Source organism: Triturus cristatus, chromosome 11 (genome assembly GCF_964204655.1).
Source record: "Triturus cristatus chromosome 11, aTriCri1.1, whole genome shotgun sequence".
Taxonomy (NCBI): Eukaryota; Metazoa; Chordata; class Amphibia; order Caudata; family Salamandridae; genus Triturus; species Triturus cristatus.
Window position 1 is genome coordinate 276,038,306 of NC_140594.1, and position 21,053 is coordinate 276,059,358.

Sequence of the window (21,053 nt, forward strand, 5' to 3'; positions counted from 1 at the left end):
TTACAGTAGCCACAAAGAGCCTCCAAATTTAGCGGTAACCACTCTATTGAAAGATTCCAGCTTCCAAAAAGTGGCTGTCCCCAGCACAGTTTAGTAACCCAACACACCTGTCCACACTCAAAGAATGAGATGCTATTTTACACTGACCCACTGGCTTCCTAGAAATCTACAAATAATGACCACTAGGCCTAACTAGCTTCAGCATTTTACCAACTGCACAGACAAACTATCTAGCTAGCTCATTATTCCCATTGTCTGAATACTCTTTTGAAGTCACATGCTCTTTTGATAATTAGGTTATTAACTAGTGCTCTAGGACTTCTGTTGCGAGGCAGGTCATAACCTATTTAACAATGGGAGTTTTTAATAGCTAAAGTAAAATTTCAAGATTGAATTGCATTAATCTATATCTTAAATGACGTTCTGTGGAGACGGGTTGCCCCGCGACACCATGGGACTGTATTCAGTGAGTGGTGAGGACATGCATCACCGCGCTTGGCCAAGAGACCTAGGTGGGCCCCCCCCCCCCCGAGCTGGGAGTATTCCGAGCCTGGTGTGCCGGTTGGAACGATGTATAATAGAGCAGTCCCACTGACTTGATTTTGCTGGGGCTTGTTCTGGGAGAGCTGGAGAACCTCCTATAGCTGTGATCCACTATCGACTGGCTCTGGAAGCAGTGATACCGGGGATGTAACAACCCTACGGGGGGGGGGGGGGGGGGGGGGACACGGGGACACACACACACACACGGGGACACACACACACGGGGACACACACATTTCCCCCCCCCCTCCCACCTGGAGGCACAGAATGGGCTCCAGCGCCCTTTGGCACAACAGTTATCAACTCTTCCCTCCCTCCTCCATCAGGTACCCAGGTGGAAGACAGCAGCGCAGGGACTAGGTCACAAGTGTGGTACCTCACGGAGCTGTATCGAGTACCTCAATTGCTCATGCTGCCTCCCCCACTACAAACGGGGACGCCAGGCAAGTCGACAGGCCAGACTTGATCACTCAGGGGCCCACTAGAGATTAGAGGTGGACTAATGGCCAAGGACAGACCAGACCAGACCAGGGGGGAGCAAGGCCCTCTTGATAAGTTTCCCCAGGCTGGGGGGACCGCTACCCCCTCTGCACAGCCTACGAATAGTGTTTTACAATGTGCCCTCCATGCCACACTCCCAGGAAAGAGGCAACAGACACAGCGGCAATACTCACAGACATTACTCAATCTAAAGAGGTCCTAGAGGCCTGCATTGGGGGAGTGTGTGTGGATGTGCTCCTCCTCCAACGAGACCTGCGAAAAGTAGCGGACAGAGTCACTGAGGCAGAGGGCAGAATCTCAGAACTAGAAGATACAGTGAAAATGCTGCAACAGTCCATTACTAAGATTGCAACCAAGGAAGTGGCGATGAGAGTGGAGGATGCCAAAGGGAGAGCCTGCAGAAATATCCTGCACTCCATGGGCTGTGAAGACCCCTCCCCTGAGAAATTCCTTGAGCAATGTTTGCAAAGCTGTTTGCCACCTGGTAAATTATCTTCCCGTTTTATCATCTAACAGGCGCACAGTGCTCGCCCGCCACCTGGGGCTCCCCCGCATCTCACGATCATGAGATTACTCAACTATCATGATCATAACACCTTTCTGCACTGGGCCAGTACTCAGACTGACCTGACATTTGGCTCTCAAAAGATTATGATATTTCCCGACTACCCACGCCTGGAGCAGCAACAGAGGAAATTCTTCGCTGAAGCTAAGCAGAAGCTTCGAACCCTGGGCATCCGCTACATGCTTCTCCACCTAGACAAACTTAAAGTGCTCTATCAGGGTCGCCCGTTCTTCTTTGAATCGCTGGAAGCAGTCTGGGAAGAGAAGAGAACTGCTGTTCCTTACTGTGATGCTGCCCCCAGAGGAAGGTCTCATTGCTTGGGCTGGGGATCGGGAGGGGTCGTTCCACCCCCGGACAGGCAAGGGGCAGACACCGATCACCCCTCAAGAAGTTGCAGATAGCAGCCCCTGGGAGCACTGCAAGCCCCTCTAGACGGGATGGTGAAATTACAGAGGTAGAGTGGGCGATGCAAGCGGATCAGAGGCACCTGCTTCGACACCACGGCCATGATGATAGAAAGTTGGCCTCTGGCTCAATCGCAAACTGACTGTGAAGAGTTATGGTCAGATGCGGCGAGATGTAGGCAACAGGGCATTATGGTATTGAAATCAATTCTTGGACATTTAGGGGGCACTAGGAGGACCCTACATTGGTGGCCTCCCCACCACGGCTTTGTGTTTACCTGGTTGCAGGTTTATGGGAGAGGTAGGGGGTCTCAATGAACGGTGGGGCTTTGTTGTTGTTTTCTTGCATGCGGCCAATTTTGCCATATACAGTGATACAAGAGATGCATTGTGTTCTCTTAGTATAGGGTGGGCTTTCAATCCGAGAATGTTGCTTTCTTAATGGTTTTTGCTCAGAAGTTTATAGTTCACCTCCTAATGTCAGTGACCTACAATAGCGCCATTTTAGAAGAACCCTCTTTGCCCAGGCAACTCCTTAGATTGACCCCATACTCCTATGACCATTGTCGCTGAACTGGACTAAGTGAAATTCCTTTCAAGGAATGTAAGTGGGTTCACAGACCGTATTAAGCATGGGGCTGTCTTGAGGGCAGCAAAACGTCATAGACCAGCCGTTCTCCTTCTCCAAAAGAACTACCTTCTGAACAAAGAGCATCCCTTTCTGGCCCAGATGAGAATTTCAAGGGTGTTCTATGCTGGGTTTACAAGGTGATTAAGGAGTGTAGCCATCCTCAAGAACACGGCTGCCTTTTGAAGTACATCATACCAAGCAAGACCCACAGGGCAGATATGTAGGAGTAGTGGCGCTATTGCATTGAACGCAATTATGAGATTCGAGATTCTATGTTTATGCCCCCCCATCCACCCTTCGACAAGAACCTTTTTAGAATTGATGCTTGCACAAGATCCTCCGAGTCGGAGATTACTTGGCGGAGACATTAACAGCATATTGAGCTCAGACTGGGATCATTCCAGTAAACGTGGTGGTCCCTTATCGGGAGCAACCCACATGGCAAAATTTAGAAAGGCTCTGGGGCTAATAGAGCCATGGTGGGCACTGCACCCACACGAGATGGGATATACTTTATATTCAGGGGCTTATAAGATTTTATCCTGATCGAACTTCTTCCTTATTTCAAGCTCAGATATCCAGCGGGTGGCTAATGCCAGATCCTAGCTCGTGGCATCTCCAACCATCACCCATAGAATTACATTCGAGAACAGGGCTTGCAACTAGATGAACAGTTTGGCGATTGGACCCTTGGTTGTAAGCGGTCATAGGCTTCATCTTACAGCTTCTATAGAGTCCTTCTTTCAAACCAACGGTGACTCCGTGACTTTCCCTATAAGTCTGTGGGAGGCGTTTAGGGTCACTCTGCTAGGTGAACGTATTTGCTATCAGTCAGGAGTGGGGTAAAGGAAACGGCGAATTAGAATCTTGCATCCTGAACACTGAACATTAATGGGTGCTCTCTCCATCACCCACCACACACTGTAACTTAGTATACATGCCCAGGATACCCTCAAACAGCTATATATGGACAAAGCTAAGCAAGCATGGAAAGTGACTTAATGCCACATCTATCAATAGGGTAACAAAGCGAGTTTCACCCTTCATTGGCTATGCTCAAATAGGATCCAGAGAAATTCCATAGCAACAATCGCAGCAGTCGATGACCCCCTCAGGCAAGATTAGGCTGTGGCTAGAGAGTTTGCCTCCTATTATGCAAAATTATATTCTGAGGGGGCCTACAACTGGGACATGACATGGACATTTTTATCAGGGACCTCCCAGTCAACAGCCTGAGCACAATGAGAGGGACCCCTCACAGAGGAACCTCTCACAGAGGGCAAGTTACTGAGGCCTTGGTTCAATTGATGGCTGGTTAGACACCAGGTCCCAATGGGTTCCCAGTGGAATCTTTTCAGTTGCACAAGGATGTCATCGTCCCTCACCTGGCCGCCATGTACGCAGTGGCTGCCCGACAGTGAGCTCTGCTGGGGGACTTATGCCAGCTGAGATAGTGGTGATACATAAATCGGGAAGACCACCAGAGCGGTGCTCATCCTGTCTCTCTACTTAATGTAGAAGCCAAAACACTGGCGAAAGCCCTCATGAACTGCCAGACTACACTTATTTCTACCCTTGTGTCCTGAATCAATCCGGTTTTATGTGAGGAAGAGCAACACAATATCAGAAGAGTTTATAATGCCCTAGCTATGAGAGGTAGGCTGCCGGTCCGACTGGCATGGTTTCTAGCTGGCTTCGAAAAAGTATTCGACTATCAGCTGGGATCATCTCTTTCCACTCCTAAGGAAATATAATTTGGGTCACAGGTTTTGCAGTTACATCAAACTACTTCATACAGATCTCAAAGCCCACATCAGGCTTGGGAAGGTTATCTCTAATGACTTCCGAATCAGCCGAGGAACACGGCAGGGCTTTCCCTGCTACTTCTTGCGCTAGCATTAGAGCCGCTTGTGCAATGGATCCAGGTAGATGCACATATCCAGGTTTTTAATGGGCACCAAGACTAGAGAATAAAATCAAGTTATATGCCGATGAAATACTGGTGTTTCTATCAGACCTGCAGTGGTCCGACCTCCGTCTGTTACAGATCCTCTGCATATTTGGTACTTTCTCTGGCCTGTGACTCCATGAAACCAAGTCCTCTCTGTCTGTGATTGGTGACCAACCAGCTGACTTGGCATGGGCGAGAAACATTAAACGAGCGGAAGAGGGTTCAGATATTTGGGGGTCTAAGTCACACCAGACCCCCAGAGTGCTTAGCATAACCCCATTCAACCCTCGTTTATAAACTGGGAGCGGACAACTCATTCTGGTCAGCCCTGCCCCAATCACTTTTGGGCCGCTCGGCTATCCTCAAGATGGTCTCACTGCCTCGAACCCTTTACCAGTTGCAGGAACAGACCTATATAATCCCCAAGAGCTTATTTACCAAACTGGAAGGGATTATTAAGAAGTTTCTGAAGAATGGTGGGACCACCAGGACTTCATTAAATAAATGTTATAAGTCTACATACGATGGGGGTATAGCGACAGCAGATGTGGTGTGCTATTATCGGGCGGCCCAACTGACTATCCTCCATTGTTGGTGGCATGATGCAGACGATGACCTGGTAAATGCCGTTGAACGCTGGGCAATGCAGGGCACGTCCCTGTAACACCTCCTCTATGAAGGCAGACATACACTGGATCTCCCTCCATACTCATCAGTAGTACTGCACACTTGAAACAACACCAATAGAGAATTGGGGTGGAAGGGTAGATTCTCAGAGGGGAATCCCTTGTGGAAGGGACACCGACTCCCTAAGGTGAACCATTTGGAAGGCTTCTGTTTATGGGTTACTGTTGGGATCTACAAACTAGGGGATGTGATGCGAGGCACTACTATGAAATCGTTTGTAACACATCAGGAGAATTTTTTATTCCACTACAGCAAATTCTTCCAATATCTCCAACTATGCCATGCATTGACACCATACACAGGGGGCCCAACAGGACCCGCGGACGGCTAGCCCCTTAGAGAATAAATTATTGGGGTGAAACCTGGGTCCCACTTAAGACGTCACATATATACCACACCTTGGTGCATAATACTCCTGAAACTTTCCTAAAACAGAGAGGCTTGGGAATCAGATCTAGGCCAGCTAAAGAAGAGAATTGGAGGGAAGCTCTCAACGGAATGCAGAGATAGCCACATAGTTCAGACTCGTTCAGCTGTACAATCTCCAAAATAGATACTGGGCGAGGAATAGGTTGTGGAAGAGCAGTCTGGTGCCTTCTCCGAGATGCTTGCGATGCTGAGACCTACTACATACAATTTGGTACTGTAATGAGCTGACCCCTTTTTGGGATGGGGTGCTCACTACAAGAGGGGGGGACTGGAGTATTCCAAGGGATCCAAAGATAGTGCACCCCCCACTCTGTAGGACAGAAAAGTACTCCTGTACGACATCAGAGATACCAATCTGCACAGCCAGTCAAAGATTTTGGGGGGGGGGGGGGGGGAATGGGCTCAATACAGTGGAATCTTACTTGAACCCAGCAGGATCGACAGATCCGTAGAGGAAGAAATCCAAACTTTTTCTAATCCTGGCTTAGGAGGTGGACTGAGGAGCCATGGGGGTGCCGAGGGGGGATAGGGAGGAGAGAGGTACTGTTTATGTACTGGTTCTGTATGCTGGATGATTGAATCTGGGACTAACATTTTGTTGTAAATCTGATAATAGAGGAAAATTCAATAAAATGTAAAAAAAAAAAAAAAAAAAAAAATTAACTACTATAATTACACAATAGTACTAAATACTACACACCACTAATAAATTAAAAGAAAAAACTAAAAAATAACAGTCATTGTTCCTGGGTGCTACTTTGGCAAGGGCTGTGCTCACCCCGCCTCCTCGATGTCCCCAGGGTCCATACGTTCTCTCTGGGTGGTCCCAGCCATAAATAAGGGAACACTTGAGTGCCATGAATTCAATACAGGTGCAGCTTAGTCACCCCCAAACAGTAACTGTACTCAGACTGAGGGCCTGATTTAGAGTTTGACGGGTTACGCCATTACAAATGTGATGAATATCCCATCCACCTGTAGCATATGAAGTGACATCACACCACCCCCTCCCAGTACCCATCGCATGGTGCCCACAGCGCAGATGCCAAAGGCAAGCCTGTATGTGGCTGGATCATCCCAAACGCCAGAAACCCTTGTCCTGCCCCTTCCTGCCACTACTCTACTGCGACACACTGCGCACTGAACCCCGGACACCACCGCCCACGAGGCTGCCTCGCTGCACTACACAACACCAAGGGAGCATTCTACTGTGCTTCCTGCAAATTTTCAAGCAATTACCTATGCCCAACACTCAGAGCACCTGCATCAACAGCATCCAAAACCTCACTCTCTCATACTCGCACAGTTCTGCAACCACCCACAAAACTCTCAGCACTTGCATCCATTCGCTCACCAAACACACAACAGAGATCTGGGACCTGCTGCACAACAACACCCGGACTGATTTTTCCTTACAAAAACCAGACTGAAGTCCACATTGGTACCGGACCTCACCCGCAGCCCCCAAATAATTTCATCAATTGTATCACCTCTTAAACTCCCTAGCCCCCTTCAAACACAACAAATAAACAAGATCTAAACCCCCAGACCAGTAGGTACATGAAAAAACTCCAACTGATGAACCACTACAACAAAAACGTGAGTGCAAATGCACAATCAGCAAGGACAATGCCAATAGGCATACATTGAAACCCATCCTGAGATTCTCCGACCAAATAAGCCAGACCACCAAACACACCGCCCTGGAGGACCACATCGATGTCAGCACCAACAGAAGCAAAGAAACCTTTGCCATTGTGTAGGATTTCACCTCACCAGCAGCCGCCTCCAACTCAATCACCCACTCTCAGGACCGCTGCAACAGTCTCTCTCAATTCTTCAGCAACAAATCACCGCCATTTAGAGTAACTTCAAACTGCAACCGGACCCGACAGATCTCGCCAAACGTTTCTCGATTCTATCCAAAGAACCCATTCTAATCACATGGCGCATCAACACCCCCGAAGAAACCGTTGCCAACATGAAGTCCATCCACTCAGGACCCCCATGGGACCCCTGACCCACCACGTCCACGACTGCAACCCATCAACACCATGTTCACACCCATTCTTAATACCTCCACCTCTCCTGTGTCCATTCCCAAGAGCTGGAAAACACATAACTGTCCTCCCACTGCTGAAAAAACCCTCCACGGACCCTTCAATGTCCGCCAACTACAGATTGGTCTCCTTGCTACCATACCAGGCCAAGGCCTTACAGAACAATATCAACAGACTCCACACCAAATACCCCAACGACCACCAACTCCTCAACACGGCCAGTCTGGTTTCAAACCCAGCTACAGTACGGAAACTGCCTCATTGCTGTCATTGATGACATCAACATGATTATGGAAGAAGGAGACATGGCAGCCCTCATCCTCCTGGACCTCTCTGCATTGTTTGACACAGTCGCCCACCCCATCCTCATCAAACGCCTTGACGAGATCTGAATCCAAGAATATGCAATCCGATGCTGCTGCTCCTTTTTGACTAAAAGGACCTAGTCAGTCAACCTGATCGTGTACACCTTGAACACTATGCAGAGTTCTTCAAGGATCCTCCCAGAGCCCGACCCTCTTCAAAGCAAACATGATCCCTCTATACATCATCATCCACTCTCACTACAACAATCTCCTCTCCAACGCCGACAACACGCAACTCATTCTCTCCCTCACAAACAAGACGCCTGGTACCCAGATCAAGGTCAATGCATGTATGACAGAAATTCGCTCACTGGATAAAGAGAAGCTGTCTGGAGCTGAACACCAGCATGACTGAAAACTTGAACTTCAGAATGAGCACTTCACCTTTGGATTTCACCTAGTGGCCAACAGAGCAAGAACCGACCCAAACAAGAACCTCGGGATCGTAAAACAGCAAACTCAACATCTCCGCCCAAGTCAGATGCTGAGGAAGATTTTCAACTGGCTCCCAATCAGCACCTGAAAAAACATCACACAGGCCCTAATCACAAGCAGCTGGACTATGGAAACGCCCTCTATGCCGAGATGAACAAAAACTTACCAGAAGGCTGAAGACCATTCAAAATTCGACAGGATAGAATTACTCTCAACCTCCAACGCCACACTCACATCATACCACACCACATCTGAAGAAGCTCCACTGTCTCCCCATACACAAAAGAGCACAATTCAAACTCTTCACCTACACTTTCAATGCACTACATAACATTGGCCCAGCTTACCTCAACAATTGCATCTATTTTCACCAACGTTCCAGACACCTCCACTCATCCGGAATCCTACCTGCACACACCCCACACATGCAGAAAATCAGATCTTGCAGTTGACCTTTCTCATAAGCGTGGAACGACCTGCAGCTACACACAAGAGCCTCCTCCTCACTTTTTGAACTCTGCAAGAAGATGAAGACCTTGCTTTTTGAGCCGTCCCATTAAACTCAAGATTCAGCTAGACTCACACCTGCTCAACAGCAGGATACCCTCCGGGGCGATAGTGTGCTCTACAAATCAGCATAATGTAACATAAGATAACATAACAATAGTTTGAAAGGGCGATCCATCACAATTGTGATAGTGTAACCAGCCTGCCAAATTCTAAATCAGGGCCTAAGCCTCTTAGCCATTTACAGGTGAATCAGTTTTCTCAGGGTCCCATTTGATACCATAGGGGACATCGGCAACAACCAAATTTTGGTAGGTAGTTCTGAAGTACCTCTCGCCTCAGGCACTTACCGATGTTTGGCTGCATTAACCCACTGATTCTTTGATGCTGGTGAAGAAAACAGCAGCACTGAGATGGCACAGTCCCACCTGAACAGAGTGGTGAGTCTTGTCCCTGGATTTCTGAAGTAGGCAGCTGGGGTCCACGCTTGGTCTGGTTCAACCACAGGTGAAGTCTCCAAGAGGGTCTTGCAACAGTTGGCAGTTGCACCCCACACATACTGGTCCAGCTTCAGTGGATTCAGCACCATCTGGGCTGGACTAGAGTTGCTAGCTGCAGTCCTCACACAAGCTGAACGGAAACATACAATCACAGCCTTGATTGAGCTTCAGCAATCATGCTGTCGTCGTTCATGCTTCGAAGAGTCAGGAGTCTCAGCAGGGGCACGCTGTGAAACTCGAGTCCTCCTGGATTGCTCACCAGCAGTCTGCTCTTCTAGGTGCCCCACAGCCACCGGGAACATGCTGCACCTCAATCAATCAATCAGGGATTTGTAAGCGCGCTACTCACCCCGGAGTGTCTCAAGGCGCGGGGGGAAGGAGGGAAAGAGTAGCACCGCTCAGTCAAAGAGCCAGGTCTTGAGTGTCTTCCTGAAGATGTTCAGGAAGGGGGCGTGTCTCCTCACTCCTTCCTCAACAGTCACCCCTCCTGCATTGTAGGCTGGCTGCTTCCCTTTTCTGCAGGCAGACTTGAGGCACTTCAGGACCAGTATACAACTTCCCCAGCAAGAGGATCTAAACTTCAGTTGATGTGCTCTCACCTCTTGGAGAATGGCTGTCAGGCAGACACAGGCCCTGGTTCCACGGCTGCCATTTGAGTACTTTGCAGAGCATTGCTTCCTTGGCCATACAGGACTTGGTACTGGAGATGTGAATTCACGGTCTGAAAATCTAGACCCAATTGGTTCAGGGTGGTTCTCCTATCAAGTGTCCTTTCCAGGCTGTTCCATAAACGGACATTCTGTACAGTAATGTTCCTCACATCAGGGTTGCCTCTTTGAGCACCCACAACAGAGGCACAAAGAGGTGCAAGGATTACGCACCTGGATAAATGAAGGCAAAATGCAGTGCTCACCTAAAGGTTTCCCCAATATTTACCACAGAGTCTGCAGTCCCACCCTAGCCCTTACCATCCACCAGATATCAATGTTCAGGAAGACTAATCAGCAGCTCCTGGACTATAAATGGCTTAATAGAATAACTAAAGAAGCAGTGCTTTCCATCTTTTTTCTTCATTGCTAGGTCTCCACCCTTCAGCAACAGGAATGTGAGCAATACACTTCCACTGACTGGGAGCACATTCCTCACCTCCATCTTGTGCAAGGCCAGGCCAGGGGCATCCAAATATAACTCACTCCCCTCCATTTTTCAGATTCTCTCTCACATGCACACACAAAGCATGTGTCAGGAAAGTGACAAACAGCAATATGCTTAACAACTGCTCGGGATACTAGTGCAAAGGACTAGGTAAGCAAATAGAAGCATAACTTTAAACGAAAGGGCCGGAAGGTCTCTACTCCAGTGTCTCAGATGCAAAGGTCTGGTCACACTATTGATTCTCAAAACACAGTAAGCTGCCACAACCACTATATATACTAAAGTGGTGGTTCTTAACCTTTTGAGAAGCTCCTAACCTTTTGACGTCTGTGGAACCCCAACTGAATCATGACTGGACCTCCGCCAAAGCTATTTCTACAATATAAACCTCAAACTAATACATAGAAACAAGTATACATCAAACAAGTAACCAAATCATGAAGTATTGTATTGAATTCACAGATATGGGAACATTGAAATTTTAATTGGAGAGTTAAAAACGTAGTTTTATTTCTAAAAGACTTAGCTATATTCTAGATTCTAACATATCCCTTTGTCTTCCTTGCTCCTAATGCATTCTATCTTTCTGTTGGCACATACTATTGCTACATCGAGGCCTCCAATCATCCAGACTAGATTCTGCTTGCAGTACTTTAATGAATCCAGATACCAACTTAATTTTTAGCTTCTATTTTCAAATTCCTTTAGACTTAGAGCATTTTAAAACGTTCTATTTTCAATACTGCTTTATTGTGTATACGTACTTTATTAGTCTGCTGCGGACCCCTAGGGGCCGGCAGACCACAGGTTAAGGAATGCTGTGCTAAACCAGACAAGGGACACTGTCAACCAATTAGGTATGCCCCTCCAAGTCACAGGACAAGTCCAGGACCTTCTCATAGTCAAGAAAGGGCAGGGTGTCTGAGACGGCAGGGCTAAAAATAACAAAAACAGATACACAGTTGGGCATTCATGGCAGGGGAACATGCCAATTTACTATGCAGGGGCATCCTGTCCCAACACAATATCTCCATTCTGTCCCTAATATTACCCTACTCTGCACCCACTGCATCTGCACAGGAAGGGGTTTGGACCTGTACAATTGCTTTAATTGATAATGAGTTCCCACATTTTTGGTAGCAGCCGCGGCAGGTAAGAGCGGTGGGGCGGGCTGAGTGGGGTTGATTTCGAGCAACAACCACAAGGGAAAATTAAATAAATAATTAATCTTTACTCGTGGTCGTCTCTCAAACAAAAAAAAACAGCCGGCCCCACCGCTCTTACCTGCAGCGTCCGCAGCTGTTTGATAGTATCTGTCTCTGCCACAATGGACAATGGCAGAAACAAATTAAAATATTTTTGGCCATTCTACCATTTACTTCACCAGTTGCTACTTTACCAAAGACGTCTCCATTTTTTGTTGAACTGGTCTTACATCGCTAAACTAAGTAAACTCTCTCAGGAAGACTTTACAATGGACCTCGTTGCAATCAGGGTTCCTAAACAACTGCATCATAATTTAAAAGAATCAATAATATAGCAGCGTTTCTGGGTTTGGGATACTGGAAGACAGAGGCATATATCAGAGATTTCACCTACAGAAAACAGAAGTTTCAAGGTGCTCTGCATGGTACACCAAGGGGCATCTCATACTGGCTAAAATCGTCCTGGAATATTTTGTATTGCCTACTACAATACGAAACAATTCAAAGAGGACACGGCTTGGCGCAATTCTGTTCGATAGTAATGGAGGAACTCAGCGGGTACAACTGACCTTCCCGCTAACACTCGAACCAGCTTTTAAATCAGAGTTTTCACTTCTTTCGCTTCATTGGCCATTTCAAAAGTATCAAATTCTGCTTATCTTCGTACAATACGTTGTACAACAAATACACACCCACTATCAAATGTATCCACTTTTAGGGACACTGACGCAGAGGAAGGAGAGCACTTGCGCACTAAAACGTCCTGGACCAATGAACAGGTGGCATACACTTAAATATAATTTGGAAGCATAAAAGGAGTAAAGTTGCCTAGCACGGAGTACTGATAATACCCATTAATGCTCTTAAATACATTCACAAATCAAACAAATGGAGTTATCTTTAACAGGTAACTGAACACGTTTCTAATTATTATGCATTATTACTTCATTTCTTCAATCCCAATTCACGTGTATCCTTAAACTCGTCTAAAAATTACCAAAATTATCTAACTTCGTCAACACATGTCAATAAGTGAGTTGAACAATGTCAACTCAAAAGCACAATGACAGCGTCCCCACTCCCCCTTAAATCCCATGAACGCTAGGATAGCCGATTTACCTGCGCACTATCAAACACATCCCTCTCCAGGCACCCATTAATACTTTAACTATAGTCCCACAAATGCCAATTGCACTGGAGAAGTTACTGTAACTTTACTCCAATGTGCCCAGTTATAAATCTGCACACTTACACAATGTTAAATTTCACGTCGTTTGAAGGGCTATTAGAACTAGAGTAGCTGTAGTTGCCATTAGTATGGTTTTTAATTAACAAAAACATCCTTAACCAGCCTGTTCACTGGCAGTTCTGTGCTTCACAATTAACACTTTCACCAAGAGAGTGCCTAGATTCAAACTCTGATTCTTCCGCTCATAAAATTGCACCCTACACACACAAAGCACTGACGAAGCTCCAAGAACTACAACTGATCAAACCAATTCAACCCCAGAAACAGTGAAGCCACTAAAGTGTTGCTTATCCAAGTGATGCTCCTACACACATTGAAATCAATTTGTTCATATGAGCAACAGGCAGGGATGGCGTGTAGTTAAGGGAACACTAAAGTGTCTTTGGGATGTTCTACGCCGGTGTGGGAGTTCCATCACTGTTCACTCTCCAATACAGCCCAGCCTCTGGATGAGGGATAACTGGATTTCGAGGTCTTTCCGAACCCAAAGATAACGCAAAGTCTATAGACGACCGATTACTGAAAGCATAAAGTCTAGAAGAAAATTAAGCGCTCACTGGACCAAGTTTCAGTTCGTTCCGTTCCAGATCGAATGGAAACCTAGGTACCTTCAAAATCATATCATTCCAGCAGAAAATTAGTTTTTTTTGTTACATATATTCAAATATATCTCAATCAATAGATTTGAGAGAGAAATTCATATATCACTTCCCCCATCTCGGAGATAACAGTTCTACTACACCTTCTAGCTCGTAACTATCATCAGTTTGAACACCCCAACAAATAAAGGCAGGCTCCTATTCTGCAGTGTTGGCTGTCAAAGTCGGAACCCAATACAATCCCTGTGGCACAGGATGTAGTGTACCCGGTGTGTAGATGCAGGAAAGTCAAAGCCATGCTGAATTATAGGTCATAGCAATTGTAGCTGGCACAATACAAATGCAAAATAACATAGTAAACATACAATGAATCTAAATGGAACCAATTCACTGTCAGTAATGATGCTGAAAATCTGGTGTGGATCAGATTGTCTTGATCCTACATTGGTCGACATTGTATGCCTCTGCATTAGGATCGAGTCTATAGCAGGCAAGACCTATGATCAAGTAAACAGAACAGCAAACTGTACCTCATCAGGTTCCATAGGTATAATGGTGCAGAGGGCGAAGATGAAGGGATGGACATACTTCATGTACATATAATATGTGGCAACCGCATCGGACACAGAATATGTAGCCAGTATCTGCAAGCAAAGAAATAATGGGGACAAAGTGTGGGAATTCCAAAGACAGATATTAGGTTTTCTTCAGCCTCCCCATATGTCTCTAAACTCCCAGAACACCCATCATGTCTAGTAACATGTCTAGTAACATGTCTAGTTGACACAAACATACCTGGGGCTCTTCTGTGGCCATTCGACACATTTCTTCAGGATCCAGCTCCACCGGGTCATAGCCCAGCTTGGCTTTGGCTGCAGCTTTCAGGTTTTGACTCCCAACTGGAAGGTAACTGTCCCTCTTTACCCACCTAACAATAAAGAACACCTGTGCTTTAAATAAGTAAGATAGGAGACCTTCACCACTAACTTTAATAGCCCCCTAAAGACTCAACCACAGACGCATCCACCCAACAAACACCACTGACACATCAAACGATCTGTAATACGTGTATATATATATATATATATATATATATATATATATATATATATATATACACACACATACATATATACACACACACACACACACACATATATAGTGTATTTAAGTGTGTACATGTGTGCGTGTGTATACATATATATATATACACACACAGACACACACATATATACATACTATGTAAGTATATATACGTAGTACAAGACTGTTTCACACACGTGTATGGCATGTCTGAATGCAACACATGATAACAGACTATGTAAAACTATGTTATGTTTCACCATCTGGAGGGCAAACTGCCATACTAAGGCGGAAAAAAATATCCCAAAATGCCGATTCCGCCCTAACAAAATAACTTTCAATCCCTATAGCACACATACATTCAACTCCCACAAAATAGCTGTGTGTTCCACCTCCAAGCAAACTGGCGATCTCAAACCCTGTTCAAAAGTAACTGGAGTAGGAATGGTGTCCAAACTGCTGTCTGGGAGTGGCAGAGCACTATGTATCGTGGTGTACATCTCTGCCTTGCACACCACTCGCATACGGAATCCACATGATTTGCCAGTAGGTGATCTTATCTACTTTTAATTTATCACCAAGTGTTGAAACACTTGTTGGCTGGCAAGAATATGCTCATTGAGAACAGCTTGACAACAAAAGAAGCATTTGCTTGACGGACTTGGAGGACTCTTTGTTGACATGTATGGCAATGCTGTGATTGTAGTTTAAACCAGGTTAGTGTCAAGGAATCCTCCTTCCCAACCCATTATACCAGTTGGCCAGCCCCACTCCCAACCCACCTAAAAACTATCCCAGCTGGGTGAATAGCTACATTCTTTTACAGGAGTCTGTACCTTACCTGTAGCAGTCCATGTGAATGCATGAGGGAGATTTGAATTCCCCCTGGCTGTCCTTCTGAAACCCAATTTCTTGGTACATGTCCATCTCATGAACAGCGGCTCTGGCTTCAATAAAGGGCCTAAAAGACAAAGAAAAGAGGTAGGAAAAAGTCACCAACATTCAAGAACGTGCATCCCTCAGCAGTTTCTATTTAAAACCACTATCCAAGTCCCAGCCACCACTGAAAAAACCTGAGGCAGGTTTGACTGAATTGTCCCAGTGAAGGTCAGGCAAGAAAGCCTGCCTCTTTCAGAAATCTGCAAAAGTACCATTCTCCAGGACTGAAAGTGAGCAATTATGAAATACATTAGTCACTGGCTTTGAAAGGAGTACCAAAAAGCTTGGTTAGTAAAGATGTTGTTGTCCTGAATTCTTTTTGGCCTGTCTGTTGAATTGTGATGATTGCAGGCTGGACGCAGAAGTATCTGCTCCGGAACTGCCCCAATGCTACGAATGGGATCCATACTCAGGGCCACAAAAATACATGAGGGACTTTTTGTTTGCACTATTTTAATGAAATACTCTCATTATTTTGGCAGACATTTATTTTTCTGTTTTTATAAAGTGCTCATACGACCAAAGAAAGCTACTGAGTGCCAAATGGACAGGAATGGGAGTTCAGAAGTGCAGTCAAGCAAAGGTAAAACAAAGCGTGTAGGTTTTTGGATGGTGACATTACCAAGTATGCATTCTTGAGTACTTCATTGGGGTTTTTTTCAGTTTTGTTTTTTAAAGAAGGCTCAACCTGAGCCTGTCAGACTTTCACCTTTTTTATTTTACTTATTTTATAAAAACAACATTTAGCAAGCACACAATTACTAAAAGGTCTAATCACACTGCCACAATTTTAAGTTACAGAGGAAAGTTTTAAGTATTTTTCTAAATGTCAGGTACAGTAGTTGAAATCCCCGTATAGCTCAAAGGGAAGAGAATTCTATATGTAGGCACAGGAATGGCCAGCCTCTCGGCATTACCTCATCTTGGTTACAACTAAAAGTGGGTCAAGAACAAGCATAAAGAGCACACTGAAGTACCAAAAGAAATTCGACAAAAGAAACGGGGTCTTTTTTTAAACCAATGCACTTGAATATAGCACGCTTATTTACTGGAAGCAGTACAGTGTCAGGCGATATCTTCAAGACGAGGACATGCCAGGCTTTTATTGAATTTAGTCATGTAATGTTTTGAAACCCTTCCAGGAGGACAATTAAAAGACCACTGCACCATGCATGAATTCACGACTGTTGTTAGTCTCAAAACTCTGCTGTTCTTATCAAGGCTGTCTGCTATGACTCAGCTGGACTTCTCGTTCCATTTTTAGGATCCTTCTGGTGCTTTATCTTGGAACATAGCAAAAAATAGTCCCATGTTAAGAAAAAGCATCTGCTTTTAAGCTTTCTTGATATTGAAAGCACACAAGTCTATTTTTGTTTTAATTTAAAGGTGCTTTAATTGCCTCTCCTCTATAGAAGGATAAAAGCCAGTGTCTTTCAAAGCGGGCTTCAGAGTAAACACATCACTATGCTGGAACAATGTCTAAGAGTCCAGTTTGAGTTCTGGAGGAGCAACGAAGGATGGATCAAGTGGGCGATCTGGACAAACTCAGCTGAGGAAGCCAGGAAAACTTTCACACTTACCAGTCAAAAAAGTCCCCATTGTATGTGACCATGATACTGGGTTTTGTCTCCTGGACATGCTCAAACCATCTCTGGATTAAATGTGCCTAAAAAACATAGAAGTGAAACTAGTCAATAAACCCATTTATTCAAAGGAAAATGCAAAACAGTCAATGAGAGTCACCACTTCAACAAATGAGAACAGAGCCAGGTGAAGAGTGTACAAGTTGGCAGAATAAGGAAGGAGGGGCCAGTACTGAAACCTTAATTTTGCCAGGTAACTCGAAAGACAATTGAATCTTGTCAAAAACCATCCTAATGAAGGAACTCTTTACAATGGAAGGAGGTCACCTCATGCAGAGGACTATAGGCTACAAAATCAGCGCACAAAGGTCCTTAGGTACAGAATGAGATCAAGCATGCTTCAGTAAAAACTATTGGCTCAGAAGCCCTAAGTTCCACCCTTATAGGATAAAGAAAGCACATTTCAGAGCCTGTGCCTGGAAACACTTTCCAGAGAGCTTTACACTTGCAATCACTGTCTCAACAACATCATGAGGACACTTGCCTGGGATTTGGCATCAGGCACACTCACCTCATCGGGCTCATTGAAGATACAGAATGGCCCCTCGTACTCTGGCTTAGGCGTGAACTCAAAATCTTCAATGTCCTCAGAGACAATCTCTCGGTTTGTGATCAGGTATCCCTGGGAAAGAAACAGCGATTACTGTGGCAGTACCAAGACACTAGTAAAAAACAATATTCTTCAAGGTGAGGGCTCGAAGAAGTAGCAGCACTAATCCTCCTCAACCAAACACCGATTCAATGCCTCCTTCAATCTCCATCATTGTTACACACTGTCGGCGGAACAGTAACATTGATGACGACCAGGTTCTACTGGTTAAGAAGGTAGATGAGGGGTTGGGAACAAGGAGTTAGGAGTACTGCGTAAAGTTCACAATGATGCATAGCTTGGGAGGGAATATTTATCTTGAGTTGCTTTGAGATCACAAGTGATGCAGGCAGGGTGAAAACGCATTGCAAATTAAGGGTGGTAGTAGAAATAGCACTTGATGGTGAGAAGGGGTGATGACAGATAAAACCCACCATAAAGAATCTAAGTGTCACCTGGGTTCAGAGACTGACAGAGGATAATTTAGTGGCTATGAGATATAGCACACTAAGGACAAGGCAAATGTAAGGTAAAAAAAAGCTACTTACCTGTAACAATAGTCACCGTATCAGTGAGTATGCTTTTCCCATAGATTGGTAAGCTCAGAAGAATTTGCAGCTGTTAGGCTAGATCTAAAAAATAGTAGTTTATATAAATTATGTAAGAATTGCATTTATTTTAGATATGCATGTTTATTATTTTTTTTATTTCCTTTCTCCTCTATTTTTTTCTGCTTCCAATTTTGAAACCTGGTCCTAGAAATGGAAAATGTAAGAAAAAGCTATTCATATGGCAGCATATGTAGAAAATGAAAAGGATTGCTTTCTTTTACATTTCGTTACCAAAATCACTGTGCACCTCTTTGGTTCAATGAGATCAGCAAAAAGAAAAGAAACCATGTACCCAACTGTAAAAGTGTTTTTCCAGCTTGAAGAGCTTCAAATTTCACATGCTGTAGAATATTCTACCATATAGAGTTGCAAGACCACAATGACTTCTAACGTGACCACAAATTTAAATTATTTTTTATGCTGGTGGGTTTGGCGGTGAATCCGGACAGCTCCCAAGATGTTGTCCATAATAAGCTGCAAAATCTTTAGTGAAACATTAGCTAAGGGAGAAACTGCGATTGACTTTGGATCATGAATTCTGCGTTTCCAATTAGGGAGGGAAGCGAGGGGGGATATTCAACATATTTGTAGACCGCTACAAATGGTAGGTGATGTCCCCTATGATCCAACGCCATTTGTATAATGTGCACAATCTTTAGTTTCTGCACCAAGTGCCAGAGAAAGTTTGCTCTTAATTAGGAACATCCATAATACCTGCTATACCTCCCAAGGCAGCATATATTGATACTGTTATGCAGGTTTCCTTTTTAAAATAATGACTAGTGCACATGGGCCATGCAGACATGTTTCACACAGTAGATGAAGAGGCATCTCAGAGGGCTCAGAGCGCATATTCTGATGCAGACCTCAAAGAAGGCATATGCCATGACTTGGAGGTGCATAGATCATATCACTTGTTGTCAGATCTTAAGCCTACAGAGCTCCATAGTAAAGGATTGTCAGAACCATCGAAGAACACAAAATCAAAACCCTCACTTCGACTTTTGCAATTTTAAACCTCAAGCAAACAGAAAGAGTCGCATAAAACACTAGATTCCTAAAAAGTCGTCAATTAAGCTGTTTGGACCTACCAGGTCCAAAGAAAAGGCCACGGGGAAGGAGTTGACTAGGGGCATCAATTCAACTTCAGAAGATGACACAGTTTGAAAGGGTAAAGACAGGCCTGCAAAAAGGATCACAAAGGAGATAAACAGCCTTCTAAAGCCATTGAAGTAAAGAAGATGTAAAGGTCACTCGAAATAGAGATTGACAATTTTATTAAAAATAAATACTATTTTGAGGAATCCATTGTTGCTCACAAAACACCAAAGCTAATGTCGAAAAAGAGAAACTGAGAGGAAACAGAAAAGAACATCTTAAATATAAGAACAGAAGTAAAACAATTGAAACCCCAGATTTAGAAAGTAAATACATGGGCCACTAGCAAACTCCTCTGGTACACAAAGATGGCAACAGCAAAACGGCAGACATATTGCTGTCAGAAGCATTGCATGGAAAGTTTGATAAAGAGTTACAACCTCAACTGCAAAAACAGATGGAGCCCTCAAGAAAACTAATTTAGCCTTTAAATAGAGAACTCTCTAATATCCATTTACATAACCCCCTTTAAACAATACATTGAGAGCAGCCATTGATAAAACCAATGGGTTTGGCCATTTCATTAGTAAAATTGCCTATTCACTGATTGGCAAGTTTGTGTGGGTCTCTTTTCAGCTGGATGAGTGAGTGTAAGAACGAGTCAATGGTTGGTGAGCAAATGGATGGATAAATCAGTTTGTGACCTGCTATTTAATGGATGAGGAAATGTATGTATGAATAATAGCAGAAGAGATGTACTTTCAGTCTGTGACAGAAGAGGGTCAGCCAACAAAGAGCCCTGCTATCAAATAATCAACTGAATTGTTTTCGCTAAAAAGCTAAACAATTCAACCACACAAAATAAAACACGAACCTATACCCTATACGTGCTCTGAGGTCTCAACCAACCGTTGCCTGAATCAGTGACAGCAGCATAAGATTCTTTTTTTTTTTACATCTTCATTTATTGTTTTACCCACTTACAAACACAACAGATAGAGGCGAACCTTGCCCCTTACCATAAAAACATAAGTGCCAGAGAATAGGCCATAGTAACATCAATCCATTCCTACAAGATAGCATGTCCATGTGGGGTTATTAAACTGCAGTGACCATTTTCCAGTCCTTTACTGCAGAATCACTCAGTCAGAGACTGATATGAAAACCTAATACAGAAATGCCCCTCGTGCCCAGAGGCTTCTGAGGCACCACACAAGTTAGCACCCACACAGCACGAAAGCACCCTTTGGTGAAAACTTCTGCAACAAATGTTTTAGAGGACAGAAAGTTTTCAAGGAAGGGAA

At 44.6% G+C, this 21,053-nt stretch overlaps 1 protein-coding gene across 1 annotated transcript in view; it reads right to left on the bottom strand.

The window, feature by feature from the left end:
- POLE (DNA polymerase epsilon, catalytic subunit) overlaps positions 1 to 21,053 on the bottom strand; it is a 241,781-nt gene that overhangs the window by 162,163 nt on the left and 58,565 nt on the right. The window contains exons 10-14 of the mRNA XM_085636412.1: positions 17,963 to 18,073; positions 17,389 to 17,474; positions 15,711 to 15,830; positions 14,582 to 14,714; positions 14,317 to 14,430 (exon numbers count right to left, since the gene is read on the bottom strand). Coding sequence (XP_085492538.1) covers positions 14,317 to 14,430; positions 14,582 to 14,714; positions 15,711 to 15,830; positions 17,389 to 17,474; positions 17,963 to 18,073 — 564 coding nt within the window. The remainder of the gene's footprint in view (positions 1 to 14,316; positions 14,431 to 14,581; positions 14,715 to 15,710; positions 15,831 to 17,388; positions 17,475 to 17,962; positions 18,074 to 21,053) is intronic.